Source organism: Leuciscus leuciscus (assembly GCF_965113295.1).
Source record: "Leuciscus leuciscus genome assembly, chromosome: 21".
Taxonomy (NCBI): Eukaryota; Metazoa; Chordata; class Actinopteri; order Cypriniformes; family Leuciscidae; genus Leuciscus; species Leuciscus leuciscus.
The window spans coordinates 19,284,650-19,306,978 of NC_138745.1; the positions used below are offsets into that span (position 1 = coordinate 19,284,650).

At 36.9% G+C, this 22,329-nt stretch overlaps 1 protein-coding gene and 2 long non-coding RNA genes across 3 annotated transcripts; 1 reads left to right on the top strand and 2 right to left on the bottom strand.

Annotated features, from left to right (window-relative positions):
* The first annotated feature begins 10,935 nt into the window (after nt 1-10,935).
* LOC309485846 (uncharacterized protein) lies at nt 10,936-14,212 on the top strand. Its single transcript, XM_082152904.1, has 5 exons — nt 10,936-11,630; nt 11,728-12,082; nt 12,670-12,737; nt 12,878-12,921; nt 14,003-14,212. The coding sequence occupies exons 2-5, from the start codon at nt 11,956-11,958 to the stop codon at nt 14,091-14,093; spliced, it is 330 nt and encodes a 109-aa protein (XP_082009030.1). The 5' UTR covers nt 10,936-11,630; nt 11,728-11,955; the 3' UTR covers nt 14,094-14,212.
* A 3,193-nt stretch (nt 14,213-17,405) lies between these two features.
* On the bottom strand, nt 17,406-18,385 carry LOC309485866. The gene is made up of 3 exons (XR_014201282.1): nt 18,262-18,385; nt 17,877-18,053; nt 17,406-17,728 (listed from the first exon to the last, which is right to left on the bottom strand). It is a non-coding gene; the product is annotated as an uncharacterized lncRNA (long non-coding RNA).
* Nucleotides 18,386-18,485: 100 nt separating this feature from the next.
* On the bottom strand, nt 18,486-20,266 carry LOC309485872. Its single transcript, XR_014201290.1, has 5 exons — nt 20,057-20,266; nt 19,634-19,865; nt 18,870-19,266; nt 18,659-18,776; nt 18,486-18,572 (listed from the first exon to the last, which is right to left on the bottom strand). It is a non-coding gene; the product is annotated as an uncharacterized lncRNA (long non-coding RNA).
* Between the last annotated feature and the right edge of the window lie 2,063 nt (nt 20,267-22,329).

Consider the following 22,329-nt stretch of genomic DNA (forward strand, 5'->3'; position numbering starts at 1 on the left):
TACCCATAGGCCTATCTTCTTTTGAATTCAGAAAAATAAAGAAACTCATACGGGTTTAAAACAACATGATGGTGAGTAAATGATTACAGAATTTGGGTGAACTATGCCTTTAATTTATGTTACAGCTATGAATCATGATTTGCTACTTGCTAGTCGATGGTATCTCATTCTAGAGAGTGTTTGATTGGATAAAAATATATGTAGCGCAGGGTGAGTCATCAATATTCTTGGTCTGTTTTCCTGCAAGAGAAAGACTGTATGTTTTAAATGGATCAAATGGATCAAAAAGCACAACTATTTATATAGTAGCCTATATAAAGAGCTGATAAGTTAAGTAACAAGAATCAGCCTACAAATGTTTTTAGTGTTATATTATTGGCAAATTAAACTGAAATGACTGAATAAAATGATAATATCCAGCTGGTGGGTTAATTAGATAAAGTACATTAAACCGTGCACTGCCATGTTCTTTTGCACTGCAGACATTATTCCCAGACTCTCTGCCTAGTTGTCCTGAGAGACCGACACCAGGAGCATCTTAAGTCCGGCTCATTTCCACCTCCAGTGAAGGGAGACGGCTCCTTAAGGTGTGTGTATGAGGTGTAGCCCTCAGGGAAGATAGCCAATCTCAGCCAATCCCAGCGCCCTGCAGACAGACATGATCCTTTTGTGGACTCAGTTTGGAGACTTGCTTTATTTTATTAATGCCTTGGTCAGAGAATATAAATTATGGTGGTTCAACATTTTTCTCTATTCAGTCTGCCATGTATTCATACTATTCAATATAATATGCTTTATTCATAATAAGATCATAACATAACCATTTTGTGACCAGGCCCACATTAAATCTGTATGCGCAGAATCCACATAAAGTTCTGCTAATTTCCATAATCAGAATTCCCATCATTTAAAATGTTCTACATGTCCCCATTATCTTGTTTATTATAATTCTGTCAAATTACTTCTTCTTTTTTTAGCTACCAAAAAAAATTGTGTATGCTTCATTTAACAGATTTTACCATTTTTAAACAAATTCCATAGATTTTCCTCCCAAACCAATGCTGAAAATCATCAAAATCAAAACCCTGGGTTCTATCTATCTAACATATATCTGGGCCTGCTTATGAGTTTGGTTGAAATTCTAATATCATCAATAATATCATCAATGGCTGATCTTAAGTACATTGTTTCCAAACCAGATATTTAACTTGGTTTGCTATGATGAAATCCTGCTCTATTCTCTCTTAATGTTTTATGATAATCACTGGAGCAGCTCTGGAGGGGGCCAAATGGCTCTTTTCTGACATCCTGCTGTATCAGCAGCACAGCAGCGTGTCGTCACCCGACCGACTGACGCTTCGGTATCCTGGGATTACAGTCTTAATGAAACATTCCCTGCACCATTTCTCTTTATGGCCTATAATGATTATTAAACAGGGCCGTGGCGCTATCAGGAAAGCACAATAAAAGCTAATGATGTAGCCAATGCTTTAGCCAAGCTTCATCAAAACACCTGATATTTCTGCATTGGGAATCCCTGATTAAATATATAATTACATATTTCATACTTCAATTCACTGAGGACATTCATGTGGATTTGAGTGTTTGTACAAATGCTCTGGCGAGGTTCTTTATAGTATTTTAGAGATGCATTGGGTCAGTGTGGTTGCTTATACCTTGATTGCTCAGGTTGGGTATGTGTTTTTATGTATTTTATTAATCATGTAAAAATATTTTAAAGGGCTGCCTAGTTTTTTCTGAATCAACCAATTTGTCATGCAGAGAAATGATTCAAATTATAGAACAACACACAGCCGGCCCGTATTGTATGCTCTGTTAGTGTCTATGCATAAAGAAGACCTCGATTTATCCTGCTATTTGATTTCCATAAAACAAACATCACACTACATCATAGCAGCACTTGCTGATTTCTCCATATGCATAAACCATTAGCTTCCATTACAAGCAATGTGTTCAAGCTAATGAGCAAAGTATCGCTCCCTAGAGAGAAAAACAAACAAAAGGAAAATCAACTAAATCTAGTTTACAAAGCAAATCCTCCTCCTCACATAGACCGGCTGCTCTTTACAATCCGACAGACGCGGCTGAATACTGCCAACATTTGTATGTAATGGGATCATGAGTTCAACTGTCTCAAATGAGATTTTAGAGGCTGTAACACCTAAAAATGATGTTTAATGGTGTTTAACCCTATAAAGCCTAAATCATGATGCATGAAATTTTAAGGTCTCTAAATGATCAATATGATCATAACTTTGCTGAAAATCCTGTTGTCCACCATCTACTACATGCCCGAGGAGTAACTTTTATATTGTTAGTAATATTTGAAAATGAACATTTACATTACAAACTATCAGAATTTCATCTTACCTTCCATCCAAAGTTTTTATATAAATAACAGCATCTGCACCAAATTGCACATTTTTACTTCTAAATAAAACTGAGGTGTTTTTTTTTTCTCACTCTAAGCCATTAAAGCCTGATGCATATATGATGCAAAACTCATATGCATTACTTTTTTTTCATATATATTTTGTCTGAAGGTTCAATAAACTGTTTCACTAAAAAAACAATGTGCCAGGCTTTACAGGGTTAATAATTCAGGTGGTTTGAAATAATGTTTATGCTTTCTTAAACTCTGAAATTTCTAATAAAAATTCATCAGCTGTTACAGAACACAATGTCATATCAAATTCTGTATTCTTTTTTAAAACCATTTGCCTTGTAATTTATTAGCGCATACGATTATTATGTTCAATAAAGCAGAGGAACAATAGAGCATACATGAATGCCTAAACAATTGGCGAATCTCTTTCCAGTGCTCCGGTTGAATTGGAAAGTACGTCTGCTTCTATTTTCATCAGCAGGCTAATGTAATGTCATGACTAATATTATCCCCATTGACATGACAGGCACAATTTATTTCTTAATACTCTCAGAGGGAAGCTATACTCAGCGGTGCTTTTCCATCTCACTGATAGCCATCAAACTGCGGCCCTCATTTCAAACAGGGCTCAGCCGTCGCACTGCTATGAGAAAAGGAGGCCTTTCATTCACACTATTTCTCTCTTCTGTCTGTCCACCCAATCGCCTGGAGAAAAGTCAAACAAAACCATTTAACTTTGTTGTCCATTACAGCGGCATGATCTATTAACAAGAAGGCAGATGCATCCCAATGACAAATTCCAAATGTAATAGGATTCTGACTGATCATGATCCTAAATTATCTCTGAGGCGAATAGTGATTATTGCATGTTCCAACACCTTGAGCCATAGAGCTCATACAGCTATGAGATCATGGAGTCTAATTTTTTTTGCATGATGATGATTTTTATTATTACATTCAGTAGTTCGAGGCTAATTTAATCTATTAGGAAATAAATTAGGAATTAAAAAGTGTGAAGAGTCATCTAAATCTACTTTTACATAAATAAAGATAAAGACTGTACTTAGTAATTTTCTATAAAAGTGTTTGTATGTGTTTGTGTGTGGCATGCAGTGGTGTTCTGAAATTAAGAGGCAAAGGTTTTTTTTTTTTAAATCAAATGTAAATTCATCCATTAGTTTCAAAACAGAAAACAAAGCAAATACAATTCTATTTTGTATTTTCACATTAACAATGTAATGTTATATTTATTAAAACCAAGTATACATGTCATCAAGTTAGTGTTTTTAAGCATTTTTACATTTATTCCAAAATAATAACTCAAGGCAATAACAATTAAAACAATATATTTGGTCACACTTTAGGTTAAGGGTCCAATTCTCACTATTAACTAACTATTAACAATGACTTTTGCCTCAGTAAACTCCTAATGACTTACTAAGTACTAATAAACAGCCAATATTCTAGTAATATGCATGCTAATACCGGCTAATAAAATGCATACAATTCGTAGACACTTTTTCTCTTGCGGCAATGAATGGCTGAAACCGTAGCTCACCCATAGATGAGCTCACCACACATATACACCTGAAAGTGCGCATGCGCAGAAAGCTAAAACTACCAAGGGACGAGCACGTACGAAGGCCTTACGTAAACATATCACCAGAATGATTGACAATTAGGAGGACCAATAGTCTTGATGATCCACCCGGAAAAAGAAAATCCTCCACTATACCTTTAATAGTGAGAATTGGACCCTAAACTAGTGTTACCATATATTATATATTATTGTGAACTGATGTTCAGCTGTTCTTTTTAAGTCAACTTATTTTCATATCATCAGTCATCAAGCTCGGTAAACATTGGTCACAGAAACAGAGATGTACCTGTAATTTAACAAAGCTGATTGCAAAGGGATTTGTCACGAACTGCTCTGACAGACAGGTTGAAGATCCAAATGCAGTTTTATTGAGGCAATCCAAAATCATAATCCATGTAACAGGCAGAGGGTCTAAACCAAGGCAAACAATAACAGAGTCCAGGACACAGGGAAAACCAGGAAAAAACGGGCAGGAGATCAAGACCATAAACCATGACAAAGGAAACAAGAGAGAGTAGAAATGCAGTGTAACTTTAGCAAGACTTCACAAAGACTGAGAGAAAACACAGGGCTTATATACACAGACATTAACAAGCTAATGACATACAGGTAGATGTAATCACACAATAATGAGTCTAGGCAAAGGTTTAAACGCTTTTGAAAGTGGATCGGACCAAGCACCACAACCCATTTGTAGCCAATCAGCATTGAGGGCGTATACACACCTGACGGGGGAGGAGAGAGAGTGAGCAAGAGGGAGATTTGAAGAAAGACTGTAGAAAGAGAGTTTACTGAGAGACATTACAAAAGAGAAAAGGTCTGAGGAATATCACTGGAAAAAGAAGAAAGAGCAAGAGGCAAGAGCTTTAGAACCCACATTAATATTATAAAGCTTTCCAGCGCTGGAGAGACCTAAGCGAGAAGGCCTGAAAACGGATGGCAAGGTTGCGTCGTTTCTGCTCCGTACGTGATTAACATTGTTTTGCTATGTTTCACAGAACCAAGATATGCTGTTGTTGTAATGTTAGCTATAGTAACAGGACAGTTTTGAGTGTTATTGTTTTCTACTGGTGTGCTGCTACCGACTAACAATGAACTCTTGCTTGTATATACTCTTGTGAACTGTATGTACATTTTTTTTGTTATACCTTGTTGTTTGTTCATCTTTGCTTTATTTTTCATGAAGCATTATTTTGCTTTGCTTCAGCTAAGGTAAAGAGACTCTTGCATTGCATGTTCCTGCATTTTGGGGGCGGGGCAATGAAGAGAGGTGTGTGTTTGTTTTGGTTGATTTCAAATATCAAAGGCGTGTTCGACTTGAAGTGGTGCTGCAGGCCGATCGGTGTATGACATCAAAGTACCGCGAGAGCGGTAGCATACGGAGCATGCGGTAGTATACGGAGCATACAGAACCGTCTGCTCTTTAATCACTTTCGCAATACTTTTATGTCATACACAGATTGGTCTGCACAGTGCCGCTTCAAGTTGAACACACCTTAACAGTGTTTTGCTTACTGCACCTTTAACTTGTCAGTGATGGCAATTGCCCATGCCATAAGTTGGATTATCCAATAGTTTTGGCTGTGTCTTTGTGACAGTGATGCTGTTGTTGTGTTCTCTTCTTTAGAGACCCACCTAATTGTGGAATTTATAGATAAACCTGACTTTAAAGAACCAATAACTGATGATTACATAAAAACAAATATTTGGTCAAACAGATAATACTTTTATCCTTGTTCACCCCATTTTTGTAACTATCCAATTAACATCTACTATAAAACCAAATTCAGTCCCACACAGCTTTTCTATGCTGAGGCAGGCACTTTGAAGAATGGTAGGACTAAGAGCTTAAGAGAGATAAAGAAGACCCATCAAGTCTGCTGTGTTCTGTCACATTGATCTAAAACTTCTTTCCATTAAGTGTGCTGTTCTAATGCTAATTAGCTGGTATAATTGCTTTTCAGTTCTTCAGCTGTGATTATCACCTGAGCTGTGTTCTTACTGTTTTGTCCTATGCTGCGTCTCAATTCGCCTACTTATACTACGCACTAAAAGTATGTACTCTTTTTGTGAAGAAAAAGTGCATACTTTTGAGTGTGTAGCAGAAGAGTAGACAAGCTTTGGGACATACTATCACATCATAAAATAGGAGTAAGGGGAGGCTGCAGACCTGGAGCCGGTAGATATACGCCCCAAGCAGTTTTACGCCCCTGGCAGTTTTACGCCCCTGCTGTTCCTGATGCGTCCAGTAGGGGGAGGCTGTACATTGACACGAATTGATTGAGGTATAATAAATAATCCGCTAAAGTTATTGTTGTTTAGCAATGATGCAACATTTATTATTTATAAACGAATAGCTTGATAGAGCTAGGTAGATATCAATTCATTTCTTTATATCAATGGATAGGTCTATATCATTTATTTCGAGAGACAAAAAGTTCTGGACGGTCAGGTTGATGTTCTGTCTGGCTTAAATTTATAAGTTATAGCTTACCACGTGTAAGTTTAGCTGCCCCTAGTCTTCTCTACTCACTTTCAAAATTAATTTTCTTTTTATAGTTTATCTCAGTTGCTTTGGTGCATTTCTCAGATCACACCTGAAATCACATCATCTTTCACTTGTGCACATCATAAAAGCAATTTCTCATTATATACAAATTGCAAATGCTTTGGTACATTCATGCAATTCATAATGTACAACTGTCTGCTGTTTCCTACATTATCAACTCTTTATGTCATGTTGATCAAAATATAGGCCTATTATACTATTTCTCTGTTGAATTGTCATACTCCTCAAAACATCTAGGCATTAGTTCCTTGCATAAGTCATTAAATGCAAAATGGCTGACTAGTTGTCATAAACTGTTAAGCATGTTTTCAATACATTTCTATTACACTTTATTTTGTAAATGTGTCCTGAATTGATGAATTGCGGAGGTGTATTTAGAATTTCACTAATGAAGGAAAAAATGAATTGATAATGAATAATGATGAAATGTACAAAAGCAACTGTGATAAAAAATAAAGGATTCAGGAATTTTATACAAAATTTAACAGTGAGTCCTGCTGCTTTTGAATTTGACAAAATAAAATTCACCATGGATGTCCTTTTTACATTTGTTTGTTTAATTTAATTTAAATTTTTTATCAGTGAGCAGAAGCACTTTGACAGGAGGATAGAAAAACAGTTAAAGCAGAGTGGCAAGCCATAGGGGAGTCATCATAATTCATAAATGGAGTTGATAAATAATGTTTTTGTGAACAAAAATATTGTCTCTTTCTTATAAATGGCCCTTGGAATTTTAGAAAAGGGATAAATTGTGTTTGTCTTCATAAAATGCTATGAAGGACACTGTTTTGTAGCTGTATGATGACTAAGTGAATAGTACAGCAGATATTTAATCCAGGATCCATATGATTACACGGTGCTGTATGTCTAATGGGCTAAATATGTTTAATATCTAATTGTAACTTTATATAAATTCACAACAACATATTTCACTCAGTCTCCTGTATAAAAACATACAGTGAATATTCTATTATTATTAATTAGTATTATTATTATTACTATTTATTCAATATTAATGTATTCAATATTCAATTAACTATTCTATAGTAGGTCATATATCATTACTTGTCATCTGATCCAACTATGTGTGTTATTTTTTAATTCATGAAAACAAATAGTCTTCTGTATAGGGTGAGTGAAGCCCAATAATATCTAGAGATATTTTAATCCATAGTGCAGTGCAGATTTATACTAAAACGTTTAATATTTAAATTAACAAAAACCACAAATTCGGGCAAAATCTATGAACTGGACGGTTATTATTGTGTAAGTTTTGAGCATCGATTTAATGGTGTTATTTCGCAGCATATCCCCCTACTGGACGCATCAGGAACAGCAGGGGCGTAAAACTGCCAGGGGCGTAAAACTGCTAGGGGCGTATATCTACCGGCTCCAGGTCTGCAGCCTCCCCATATAGTAAAATAGCGTCTTTAACGGTTGCTCTCTGTCGCTTAGATACACATCCTGTCATGTAAACTGACCTGACTAATTTAATTTAATTTAATTTCCTACTGTATCAGAGAGAAATGCAGTAGCATATATCATGCATAACGATGCATTTTAGTTAATGGCCAAGTTAATGGCCAAACGGATCTTTATAAAAGCATTTGCGAACAGCAACGTGCGTCAGCATCTGCGAACTCAAGTATTAGAATGTGATTGGATATGAGAAGGTAAGTGACGTAACAATTGAGTCTTCCCGGCAGAACTTATGCTAAAGCTTTCATTTCTAAACTGGATTCTCCTCCAAAGCGCAATGGGTTATAGGCAATATTAGCTGTTAGTGTGAGCACGGATCCACACTTCGAAAATCCACCAGAAATTTGTAGACCATCCGGGGACATCCGGTATACTCTTTTCAACATACTATGCTTTGGGACACACTTATTTTAATCTCACATACTGTTTAGGATGGACATTGAGACACAGGGCTAGTCTGAGCAGACAAAAGGTTACGCCTGAAATTTGCCCTTCAGTTTTCATCAACAAGCAAGTAATTCAAGTCCTTCAATGGTGTTCATTATTATTTTGTCATAGGAATGAGAGGAAAAACTCGTCAATTGTTACCAGGCACAAAAAGTCATTCTTGTCAAAGGACACTTGCCAATGCCTTCAGTGTGGATTTTTTTCATAGACGGCCAACACCATGTAAATGTCTGCAGCATTATGATTAATGGACTAAATGCCCTTACTGTATCCTTCACTGAAGCTACTGTACCCTCACCAGTCCTGTTCCCTACGGTGACAAATTCCTATAATTTACACATTGATTGGAAAGCCCACAGGAACGGACCATGCAGCTGGGCTAAAGCGGACTAATGACTAATGCTAGATCCTAATTGTACATTTACACAAAAGTGCTTGTGAAGGATCAACCCGTTCTCATCTCAGGGCGTCATATAAGGCCGTTTTGTCACGTCCTTCGGCGTTTTCTGCCCACGCATATAGCACCCTTTTGCGTATAGATGACACGCACATGGCTTTCAACCAACTTCAATGTAAAACCATCCGCGATGTAATTACACGCTCAGGGCTTCGCCAGTCGTCAATTCACCTCAACATTGATCGACTGCACAGACTAAAGACGTTTTCAGCAACGACTTATGTTTGCTCTATGATTAGGATTGCCTACACCTAATATAGGAGGTCATTGTTTTCCATTATTTATCTTTTGAGAGGAGATATTCGCCATTTTCAACACCCTTATCGTCTGTGAGAGACGCTCGCGGCTTAACCACCTCCAATGCAACCCACCCGCGTTTTACAGGACGCAGTTGGACTTTGCTAGCCAATCCAAGTGCGTGATATCAGACGCTTTCAGCAACAGTAGCATGCGTAGGCTACAATTTCGTTAAGTTTTAAATAAGCCTGTGGTAGCCTACTCAATTTAAACGTGAATGTGTGCTAGGTATCCTAACTAAAAACACGACAATATAGGTTCCATCATCCCTTAATTGCCCGCAGGAGTATATTGGCCGAATTCAACACACACCCTTTATCGTGTGTGAGAGACGCTCATGGCTTTCAACCATCAATGCAACCCACGGGCGTTTTACAGGACGCAGTTGGACTCGTTAAATATGGACGCTTGGCCAGGACCCCTTGGCGTCACACTTTAACGCACTGGGTATACCTTTGGCGTCATTTTTCAACGTGTAGGGTAGTCTTGTTTGACTTCTATAGAACTCTGAACCGGAGCCTGCGGCGTTGAAATTTGACGTCTTGGGTAACACCGCAACCCGTCTGCTGTGCTGTGTATGGGTCGAGGCTACAATAAATAAAAATAAAAAGGAATAGACTACAATGAATGATCTATGCCAGGGCTAGTAAAATGGCGGCCCCCAGATGATATTTATCTGGCCCTCCAACTGGTTTTTGATGTTTAAAAACCCTCGCAATCTGATATCAAAGTGCCCTCTCTGCGCAAAGGTTTAGCGCGTTCGGCAACCGCATTCAGCGGTGAGTTTAACAACGCACATGGTGTGCAACCGCATTCAACGGAGTTTAACAACGCTCAACTGCAGGTAAAACGGCATTCAGAGGTGAGTTTAACCAAAACAACGCTCAACTGCAGGTAAAACTGCATTCAAAGGTGAGTTTAACAACGCTCCACGGCGTGCAAGTAAGCAGTTTAAGCGTTTTCTTGTCATAGGAACTGGTACATAGGTAGGCTACACTGCTTTAACTAGAGCATGCTGGGTAACGTATTTTTATCGGAGGTTTGTTGATGTTAATAAATATATAATATGCTACGATTGTGTTCAATTAATATTTTATTTTTTATTTTATTTTTTATTGATTAAATCCTCTAAATTAATAACGCTGACGTCACTGTATGGGGCGATCCCAAGGTCCATTGCGATTTCCCACTTGGTAAGTAGAAGAGTTAATTAATAGAGATGGATACTATTCTTAAATTTACACATCTAAAAACTGTTGAATCAGGACAAGAAGTTGTGTTTAGAACCTTTAGATGTGTAAGGTGGCAATTTCGTATGACGGTAAATAATAGAAGGCATTATAAAAATATAGTTTGCTGCACCAAATGTGCAGGCTAGCAAAGTTAGCTAATTGAATTCAAGTTCATTTTTGTCGCATATAATCATGTATCATACTGGGGAATGTAATATTTTCAGTATTACATTAGCCCACAACTATTATCCAATATTAGAAATGTTCAGATGAAGAACAGTTGCCAGATTGGTTTGTTTTACAGCCTAATTGTTTAAAATCCACGCAAAATTATATAATTAACACCCAAATAAATCTATAATTAACAATACAAATTAATTTATAACTACAACATTATTGTGGCTCATCATAATATGAAATGATAAATAATTTGTGTGTTCTTTCAGAGGCTATTTAAGGCTACTACAGTGAACAGTGCAACTGTAAAATTATTTTCCATTTCTGTCCTTTGCCTTAAAATAAAAAAAAATTCCACTTTCCCAAGCCTTTTTTTATCACACATAGATCAACCCAAAACCAACCAAATGGCTGGGAAACTATCCAATCTGGCAACATGAAGAATACTGGTGTAAAATATAAGGTGTTTGATTCTGAATTGCTGAATTGCAGGTCCTTCAATTTTGCCTGCTCTTTATTCTAATCCCCCACCACACATACACACACAGAAACACACACAATAAAGGCACTTTTAAGAGCCACGTCTGTCTTGTGTTTTTCTGTCAAGTATTACTGTAAGTCATGATGGCAATGGCAGAAACTGCAGAGTACCTCTGGCCTTATCTGAAACTGGCCATTGATTGCATACAGTTGAAGAGGAATGTTTCTTGCATTGTACTCTTGCATTGCATTGATGTTTCTAATAATTCAGTGGATTTAACTAATGTCTGATAACTGCTTTTGTTCATTTCAGGTGAGTAAACTTGAAGCTGTATGATACAAGCCAATTTTATTTATTGGCAAGCCAGATAAAAGGGCTTCGAATAAATGGATTGCAGAAATAATAACCCATCTGCACCCCACTCCTGTCACTAAAATTATTTTGGAGAAGATGCGGAGGGCCTATGAATTTATCTTGACAAAATGTAAGTAATGTTTTGATTTAGAAATTATGAATGTTTAAAATGTATATTTCTTTGTTAATATGTAAAGATTTTAAATGAAAGTAAACTTGTATTATAGCAACCTCCACAGCACAGCAACCGGAGAGTCAAATGGTGCAGCAGGCGGAGAGTCAAGCGGCGGCGGAGAGTCAAACCAAGGAGTCTGAGACTGTATTTGTTCTTAACCTTGTTCCTCTGTCTTCCCCACTCTCTCCAACCTCTCTCTTCTACTTCTTCTACTTGTACAACTATTCTTCCTTCACTTTCTTCCAAACTTCCACTGCCATGCTCTAAGTCTTTGCAACAAATGAAAAGGACAAACACCTCTGCCTCTTCACACTATTCTCCCTCTGTCTCTCTTCCATCTCCGTCTGCCTCTTACATTTCCACGTCTTTGTGTCAGGAAGGGCCACGTGTGAAGAACAGAAGAAAAGGTAACCTTTTGCATGGTACATCTTACCCCACACTGGTAATAAATTTGCTCCCAGTCAGAGTTGACTTCATGTAAATTTGATTCATTGGGCTAACCGGGTCATTGGTAGCCAGTTCACAGTATTTAGTTATTTAGCTGTGGCCAATGTCCAAGGCCTGTGGTTAATGTCAGTCCCTGACTTAAGGTCCTTCCACACTGAGTCTGAAATTTTCGTATGCGTTTTTCCGTATTCGTCATTCGGTGGCTCTGAATTGTCAAAACACCATTCCAAATTCTTGCTACTGATCCGAAAAACGCAGAAAATCGAACCCGATCCTATTTTTTTATGACGGCAGTGTGTAAACGTGATTGACAAAACATATTTATTCGTCGATTTCAGAGTCAGTGTGCAAGGACCATTAAGCTAAGAGGACTTTGGGAAAGCCAATCCTGTACATTTTGCTTTCAAAAACAGGGACAAATTTACTTTGACATAAATGAAAAGTACTGCATATTACCTCACATGTGAAATTATAAATTTGAACTGATTTAGCTACAAAGCATGGCATCATGGCTTAATAAACTTTCCGTGTCTTTTCATCATTTCAGGTTGCCGAAAATGTAGTAGGCAGAAGGTTTTCCTCTTTGATCGAATAACTGGGGAACGGATAAATGAGGTAAAATGTGTTCTGTTAGGCTGCTTTCTTGTCTAAATTACTGATTCTGACCTTTCAAAGATAATAAAACAATATGTTATGCCCTAATCAGTGATTGCTAAAACAGTTCAAATAATTATTATTCGTGTTTTTGTGTGTAGGGGAAAGCCGAGTTGAAAGTCCACTGGTTGCCATGCACTGTGTGGTAAGTCATATTTTATTTATTATTTAATTCTCAGTACTCAAGCAAATAGCGATGAGGTGGAGGCATTTGGAAGAGCTAGATCCGGCAGGTAGGCCCTTGTAACCTTTAGGACATGCATTCCGATGATGAAAAATTATGGAATAGTCTTCCGAGCATTCCAAAATCAGACACACTCTCTCAGTCCAGACTAAAGACAAATATCTGGACTGTCTTTAGTCTGGACTGAGAGAGTGTGTCTGAATTTGGAATGCTCGGAAGACTATTCCATAATTTTAAAGACAAATGGGCGAATGATCTACCTCCTTGTCTTTATTTAGAATATTCTGTTTGTAAGATCCTGGAATTTTGTGATTAACACAATGGATTGTAGGTAATGAGGAGCTGAACCATTCAGTACTTGCTGAGTAATTAATAGAACTCTAAAATTAGCTGACAGACAGCCAATGTATGGACAATAAAATGGTCCTGATGTGATCTGGTTTTACTGTTTCTAGTAAGTTCTCTAGTGGCTAGCTCTAGCTCTGAAATATCTTATTTATTGAGCCTGCAGCAGGACATCCACTTGGTAATGCATTACAAAAGTAGCAGTGTTTCATGCACACATAAATTAATCTTTCAGCATCTGAAACACTTATGTGTCATAATTTAGTTGTTTCCTGTTGTACATGTGTTGGAAATGTGATTTTCCTCTTCCCACTAATGACAACTTCATCCCTCAGTTTATCAGAAACATTTTGAAATCCGTAAATTGAGATACATGGCTTTCAATGTACAGGAACTGTGTGGAACATTGTGTAACTAGAGCTGCCAGACAATTGTAGTTTAGTAAAAAGTACAATAGTTTCCTGTGAGATGCAATGTTGTATAAAAATGTGTAAAATGAAAAAACACCGTAAATTGAGTGAATGTACTCAGTTGCATTCCACCACTGGGCTTAACCAGGGTTAATGCTACTTTAACAAACATAAATACATTTCAATGAACTCTCTAAATTTAACCCAACAGGTTTTTTTTTCTTTTTTTTTTCTTTTTTTTTTCTCTGTGTTCTAATTAATTTTTTTGCACTTATGATATTTTACAGTGGCAAAACCTGGGATGACACATGGGAGCCTGCCAGTGAATTCCTGCATGTTATGCCTAATTCCCCACATCCCAACCAGCTTTCAGCATGACAGCCTAGTCACCTGGACTCAAGCACCCTTAATTTCTTTTCTTTTTTTTTGTGAGTTTTTTCTTTTCTTTTCTTTTTCTTTTTCTCTTGCTTTTGTTCATTAAAGTTTTTTGCACAATACCCAGTCTCTTTTTGTGTTTATTTTCTTAATGGTGTGTAAAAAAAAAAAAAACTTTTGCATTTTCAATAACTGCACAACAGCCAGGAAGTGTGCCATGGAGATCATAAGGGAGAAAATGAGTGCTGTTTGGCATAATGGCATTCCCAAAGGCATTATTTGTACTTAAAAAAAAAAAAAATTATATAGTTTAGGTAAGTCTACTTGAACTATTTGTTTGGTATGCCAGCCATGAATACATACCACAGAATACTCCTAAAGATATTAAAATGTTGTAATCCTACAATTTCCGATATTAATTCCTTTAACATTTATAATTGTAATTACCTATTTATATTTGCCTTTTTACAAAATAATGTAAAATTAATCATGTAAATATATATATTGTTTTTATTTTGGGGGGCAAAGTGTTCTTCAAAGGGAAGAAAATAATGTATTTTCTGGTGGCAGCCTTGCATCTCCTGGGTTTTTTTTTTTTTTTTTTTAAGAAAAGAAAAATTAAAGTCTTTAAATAGTTTGGCATATCAATACATTTTGGGAAATTAGTACAAAGTGTGAGCGCAATCATCTTTAAATGTTACAGACGCATTTTATTTGATTAAGAGATTAACTTACATCTGTTTAAAACAAATACTGCATGCTAGAATAACTATCAAGAGTAATTTTCTTTCTGTAAGATCCCTGTAGGGTTACATAACATAGGTTACATAGCCTATCTTCAGTCAGAACTGGGAAGAGTCTGTTTTTTAATTTTTTTATTTTTATTGCAGAACTTATACATAAATGATCATGGAAATAAAGCGTTGTTGTATATCTTTCAATGAAAAATAACAACAAAATAAATAAATATCCTGGATTTGCGTACATCAAAAGTCGGAAGAGCCTGTAAATACCATATATGGACAAGTGTGACGAGGCTTTGACGTTTCCATGGCCCCAGAAGGACAAGCTGTGGTTGGACTAACGTTTAGGTCAGAATAAAAAGCGCTCCATATCGCAAACTATGTTTTGCTTGCGTTATGTTGTCAGTAATACTGTCAGTTAACAATAAGGTATTGCTATATTGAAAGAAATTACACGTTTACCGAGATCCTAACCCTAACCCTATAGTGTAACTACACACTTCAATGAACTTCAATGAACTACAATTTACAGCGCCCGTCCCATGGACACAATGATAGAGGCTTATGGGTAATGTAGTTTAAAAACGTTTAGTAATGGAATTAAATAAATACAATCTTTAATGAACAAAGGGACATCCAAATATGTTCATTATACATACCTCTTTGACATATTTGAGAGCCAGACTGAAATTTGGTATTTTACTGTGAGCACTTTTTAAAATGCTTTTTTAACACCTTTCCATGTATGCCAGACATCTCTGTCCAACATTATGTATTAAACATAGCATAAATAATTGTCCTACCAATTTTCACTTTTATACACTTATCAGACTTTGCATTTGCAGACTTTGTAGAATGTGCATTTTTTTGCTCTTCCAGGGGTGCTACGGGACCCCTGGGGGAGGAAGGGCAGTAAAACCTACACATATGTACTCTCTTCATCATGGACAACAAACTGTATTGAGTCACATTTATATCTGAACATTATTTTGCTTTCCCGCCTTTTCTATATTTACATCATGCTTGTGTTAGGTTTTGATTATATTGCAAGACTCTGAACTCGGAATACAAAAATACAGTAATATTTTACAAATGTTGTAAAATAGACCTTTTCTGAATTGCTAAAACACTAAACCTCCCAAATTCTCAATAGCCTAATCGAATTTGTCGAGTAAATCACTCTTTCTGTAAAACATTAAACAAGTTCAGGTATAAAACACTGTTTGCAAATCTCATGCACTCTTTTGGCAAAACTCTAAACACATTCTCACTCACTAAAACACATTTCGCACTGACACATTTATGTTTCAAAACACTAAACACGGGCAGGCAAAAGTTAAACAACTACAACACAGTGTCATCATTAACACACAACTACTCAAAATTGTTCACTTATTTCTAATGATGAGACCAAACCAACTGTACATCATACAAGTCAGTTCAGAGTGCCAAAACTGACTCAAAATGTTGCACTGAATGTTACCAACAATGGATGGAAACAATATAAGAGGGAGAGGAGGAAGAGTATGTGAAATAGGTGATGAACAAAGAGGAAGAGGAGGAGGATGAGAAAGAGCAAGGTGTGAAGAATGTTGTCAAGGCTGGATCTGCTTTAGGGATTTTCCCTTTTCCTGAGATGACATTGTTATGTGGAAGAAGTCATCAGGCCGGACCAACATGAAGACATGATGCTGAAGCAGAATAAAATCTCTCTCACTGACCTTGATTCCTCTAGTTGCACAACTCTTCTGAGTGACTGTAACGCTTTTTATTTAGAATTTTTTACTGTAACCTTTTTGTCTTTTGCAGTTGGGTCACTGTATTTTCACAGTATAAAAAGTGCTGAATATACAGACCTTCAATACTATACAATATTCAGTACAATACTATACTTGCAGTGCATACAGTATACAATTTATTCACCTTACTACTGTAAGTTGTCATTACTATACTTTTTTTACGCAATTGCAAAATTTGTTTACTTAGTTACGATATACTTTTATTTCGGTAACTGCGTGTTTCGGATTCTGCTCTTCGTTTTTCTCTGTAGTGTCTAACGGTTGATCTGTAGTGTTTATAATATTGACTGATGTGTGTATGATCTGAAAGCATTGTTTGATTTGAGCACAGATAAAATGGTTTTGAGGCAATTGTTTGATTTTGCCATAAGAGTCAGATGTTCTCTGAATGTGGTTTGAAAATTTGGTTTTGTGTTTAAGGTTTTGAGAATGTGAGTTTCAAGAAATGTTTTAGCAATCCAGAAAACTGTAACATTATACTGTTAATCAGGTCACAGCTGATAAATCTACACAATTGAGTGGTGAAATGTTTTGAGTACCACAGAATCACATCAGTTGACTATGAAACCTGTACTAGATTACACAGAAAGCACATTGAATATTATGTTGGGGAGAAAATTATTCCTCATCATTATGGTGTTCTTCCTTATAATCTGCTTCTTCCATGTCTCTTAACAGGTTTCAATTGTTATACAGCACCCTACAGTTCAACTAATGAAAGTTACTGTACCACACAGTGCATGCATGCATGCACACATTTCTATGTATGTGAAAGAAGAGGTAACACTTTGGTTATATTTATGGTGATAAAAAGCAGATTTTATTACATGCTTTATATTCATAGTTAAGGTCATTGTCCAGAAGTATGAAAGGTGTTACTGTCTTGTAGATTACAGTCCATCATCAGATATTTCGTAGTCACTGTCGTACTCATCAGCTGAAGCACTGTACAAGAAGTTGATGTCCTCTGCTCCAGACAAAACTTGCAGGTAACAGTCTCTTGCTTGCACCTTCATTTCTCTGATTTGATGTCGCTTTCTGAGGATGATGCTCTGCAGACCTTTCAAACCTTCTTCACTTAGGCCACATTGCGAATCTTAAAAGAGGAACACAAGAATATAAGACCAGCATTAGAAACTTTATAAACAGTCATCATTGTTGTGTATATTTATTAGGGCTGCCCCCTAATAGTAATCTTTGGTCGGGGCAACCCTATGTTTATGTAATTTATTACAAATACATACTTTTCATTGTCTCACTGGAAAACAAGCAGGACAGCTCTCTGAGGGTATCGGAACGAGTTGAAAGAGATTTCCAATGGTGGTCCATCTCTGCAACAAGAATCTTCTGCTCCTCCTCAAGTCTCCTTACTGACATGATGATGTCAAACGCCTTTCTCTTTGTCCTTAGATCGACAGAGTCTGGAATGCATTTATGATAAATAAATAAATAATTTGTATTAAACATCAACCTTCAAAGAATCTCTGAAATAGTATGGGGTTACAGAATGACATTTGAAGCATTGTGGGTTATGTGTCATAATGTATCAGATTTGTCAGAAGCAGTCAACAAACAGTAACAATTACAATTATTTGTGACTAAATGTATTACAAGTAATCATTTCCTCACCGTCAGCCCAATCCTTTACATCATTCTTCCAATTGGCTCGCTGTCACTGTCAATTGCGCTTTCATGGACTCTAGGTTTTGTAACTGGCTTTGCAGAGCTTTTGTGGTCTACAATAACAAACAGTGGTAAGAAACAAAAAACAAATGCTCAATGCACAGCTTCATACACTGCTAACATGCAGTACTGAACATCTAAAATTAATTCTACTGATGTCATTACCTTTCGATATCGGCAGGTCAGTGAGATAGCCAAATTGTTGAACTTTTGCTGATTCCAGCGCATGGCCATGAGAGTCAGCAAGTCTGTGCATCCTGAAAAACAAAGAAAATATGATGTTACCATATTCCTCCTACGTATTATGTAAGGATGTAACTAGTGCAGTATGTGGTCATCTTACCTGCTTTTGACATATGCTTACTGGTTACTGCAATCCTAGATAGGAAGGCATTGCACTGTTCCACCTCCTCCCCTAGTGTTAAACCAGCACCGTCCTGATATGCCCCACTCCATTTTACCTGGTTAAGAATAAAAAAAATAAAAAAAAACCAGATGTTTGCAGATGTTCAGTTTAGATAATACGATTCTATCACATAGCAACACTTCCTTACCTCGCATTTAAAATCATGGGCTTTGGCATGAAAAACCGAAAGGAATGGCTTCATGTTAAGAAGGTGCTGGAGCTCTGGAGCAGGACTCCGTGCCGACACACCACAAGCTCCAATCCCTCCTCGTCTACCTTGCTGGCAGATCTTTATGAGGTATCTCTGGCTGCTGACCACTCCCCTCCACAAACACTTCTTCCAATGAACTACAATATGGAAAATTGTTGATGAAAATAAGACTCTCCTAAACAAACTCTTCAGAAAGAGGTTATTATAGTGCTGTAGTCTAATTATCATCTAGAATTTTACATGTTTGGTTGTGTTGTGAATGTGGTCTACAAATCTTTTTACGTCTTCATCCTTGGCTATGAAGACGCCTTCAAAGATGGCCTGTTCCTCAGATCTAAAAAAAAAACAAAAAAACAATTGATGATTGACAACAATTTATAACTTAAAATCTGAGATTTCTTAGTTCACATTAAAGAGCTATGTTTTCTTATTAATACAAACACTGTGATACACAGTTTGGAGTAGCTAGCAGCATTCTTGAAACGGTAATGCTTGCGGTTTCCATCAACTGAAACTGCAAGCATATCTAGGGTGCATGCAGGACAGTTGAAGGGCTCTTCCTTGCATATGTTGTCCACCTCAAATCTCACAGCCTCCCACTCAAAAAAACTTTTCAGAAAACTGTCTGCTGAGATCTTGCTTATCAACCAACAACTCAAAGATATCAACAACACTGCAGGATAGATCAATTCAATACTCACACGACCAAAGCGGACCGTTGGCTGATTCAGTATTCTTAAAAATGCTTGGCAGGACAGTCCTGGTGCCGCCATCTTCATTTCTTCAAATGAAAAAAAGACATCTGTGGCATAAACTGTGGCAAATTGAAGGGTTGCAGGCCAGTAGTCACTTCTGTTTAGGGCATCGACTCAGCAGTCCAAGTGAATTGGCATGCCTCACAAATTAACTCGGGCATGGTTCGATCATGTCATCCTGGAAATATCAAAAACACATCCACTGTAATGTAAACCAGGGTTTGGGTTCTTTGTACTATTTATATATTACTTTGTATACTTCATATATTTTTATATCTATGTCAAACTTGTAGGGAGTCGCGTATGGATATATATTTATTTTAAAGATGCTTCTCAAACAGGACAAAATAAAGTTCTTCACATTCTTACCATTCATTGTGACCACAGCAACAATCTTTCCTGGACTAACCCTCAATAACTCTGGTGAACAACCACAGATTTTGTCAGGCATCTCTACAGGTACAAGCCGGACTGAAAAAGAGCATACAGTACACTTGAATTATGTTAAGGGGGTAAGGCTAAAAATAATTTTTGAAGCTGCCGAAGAGGGACCTAAAGAAAAAACACAAAAAAAAACAGAATTGAACATTTTACACCAGTATTCTCTTCATCTGTGTTGCCAGAATGGGCTAAATTGTATGTGATATTCCTTTTCAATAAACAAGAAGTGAATATTGTTAATTACATTTTAGATAGAAATTAGACAAAAATTGTCAATAAATGTAAGTTTTGCTCTATTTCAAAAAAAATATATAAAATATATATATATATATATAAATCAGTCAATAAGTTATGACAGCATTACTTGTTACATTAATTATACACATTGTTTTATTTCATATTGAAAAATTGTGATGAGCCACAATTTAGTAGTTATGAATTAATTTGTATTGTTAATTATAGATTTATTTGGGTGTTAATTATATAATTTTGCGTGGATTTTAAACAATTAGGCTGTAAAACAAACCAATCTGGCAACTGTTCTTCATCTGAACATTTCTAATATTGGATAATAGTTGTGGGCTAATGTAATACTGAAAATATTACATTCCCCTACGATACATGATGATTATATGCGACAAAAATGAACTTGAATTCAATTAGCTAACTTTGCTAGCCTGCACATTTGGTGCAGCAAGATATTTTTATAATGCCTTCTATTATTTACCGTCATACGAAATTGCCACCTTACACATCTAAAGGTTCTAAACACAACTTCTTGTCCTGATTCAACAGTTTTTAGATGTGTAAATTTAAGAATAGTATCCATCTCTATTAATTAACTCTTCTACTTACCAAGTGGGAAATCGCAATGGACCCTGGGATCGCCCCATACAGTGACGTCAGCGTTATTCATTTAGAGGATTTAATCAATAAAAAATAAAATAAAAAATAAAATATTAATTGAACACAATCGTAGCATATTATATATATATTTATTAACATCAACAAACCTCCGATAAAAATACGTTACCCAGCATGCTCTAGTTAAAGCAGTGTACCTATGTACCAGTACCTATGACAAGAAAACGATTAAACTAATTACTTGCACGCCGTGGAGCGTTGTTAAACTCACCTTTGAATGCAGTTTTACCTGCAGTTGAGCGTTGTTTTGGTTAAACTCACCTCTGAATGCCGTTTTACCTGCAGTTGAGCGTTGTTAAACTCACCGCTGAATGCGGTTGCACACCATGTGCGTTGTTAAACTCACCGCTGAATGCGGTTGCCGAACGCGCTAAACCTTTGCGCTAGAGAGGGCACTTTGATATCAGATTGCGAGGGTTTTTAAACATCAAAAACCAGTTGGAGGGCCAGATAAATATCATCTGGGGGCCGCCATTTGACTAGCCCTGGCATAGATCATTTATTGTAGTCTATTCCTTTTTATTTGTATTTATTGTAGCCTCGACCCATACACAGCAGACGGGTTGCGGTGTTACCCAAGACGTCAAATTTCAACGCCGCAGGCTCCGGTTCAGAGTTCTATAGAAGTCAAACAGACTATACCCTGCACGTTGAAAAATGACGCCAAAGGTATACCCAGTGCGTTAAAAACTGACGCCAAGGGGTCCTGGCCAAGCGTCCATATTCAACGAGTCCAACTGCGTCCTGTAAAACGCCCGTGGGTTGCATTGATGGTTGAAAGCCATGAGCGTCTCTCACACACGATAAAGGGTGTGTGTTGAATTCGGCCAATATACTCCTGCGGGCAATTAAGGGATGATGGAACCTATATTGTCGTGTTTTTAGTTAGGATACCTAGCACACATTCACGTTTAAATTGAGTAGGCTACCACAGGCTTATTTAAAACTAAACGAAATTGTAGCCTACGCATGCTACTGTTGCTGAAAGCGTCTGATATCACGCACTTGGATTGGCTAGCAAAGTCCAACTGCGTCCTGTAAAACGCGGATGGGTTCCATTGGAGGTGGTTAAGCCGCGAGCGTCTCTCACAGACGATAAGGGTGTTGAAAATGGCGAATATCTCCTCTCGAAAGATAAATAATGGAAAACTATGACCTCCTATATTAGGTGTAGGCAATCCTAATCATAGAGCAAACATAAGTCGTTGCTGAAAACGTCTTTAGTCTGTGCAGTCGATCAATGTTGAGGTGAATTGACGACTGTCGAAGCCCTGAGC

Bases quoted from the DNA above. Each gene is read 5' to 3' on its own strand.
- LOC309485846 (XM_082152904.1), top strand. From the start codon at position 11,956: ATGAAAAGGACAAACACCTCTGCCTCTTCACACTATTCTCCCTCTGTC. The intron at 12,738-12,877 runs GTAAAATGTGTT...TTTTGTGTGTAG, and splicing joins CTGGGGAACGGATAAATGAG to GGGAAAGCCGAGTTGAAAGT. The intron at 12,922-14,002 runs GTAAGTCATATT...GATATTTTACAG, and splicing joins TGGTTGCCATGCACTGTGTG to TGGCAAAACCTGGGATGACA.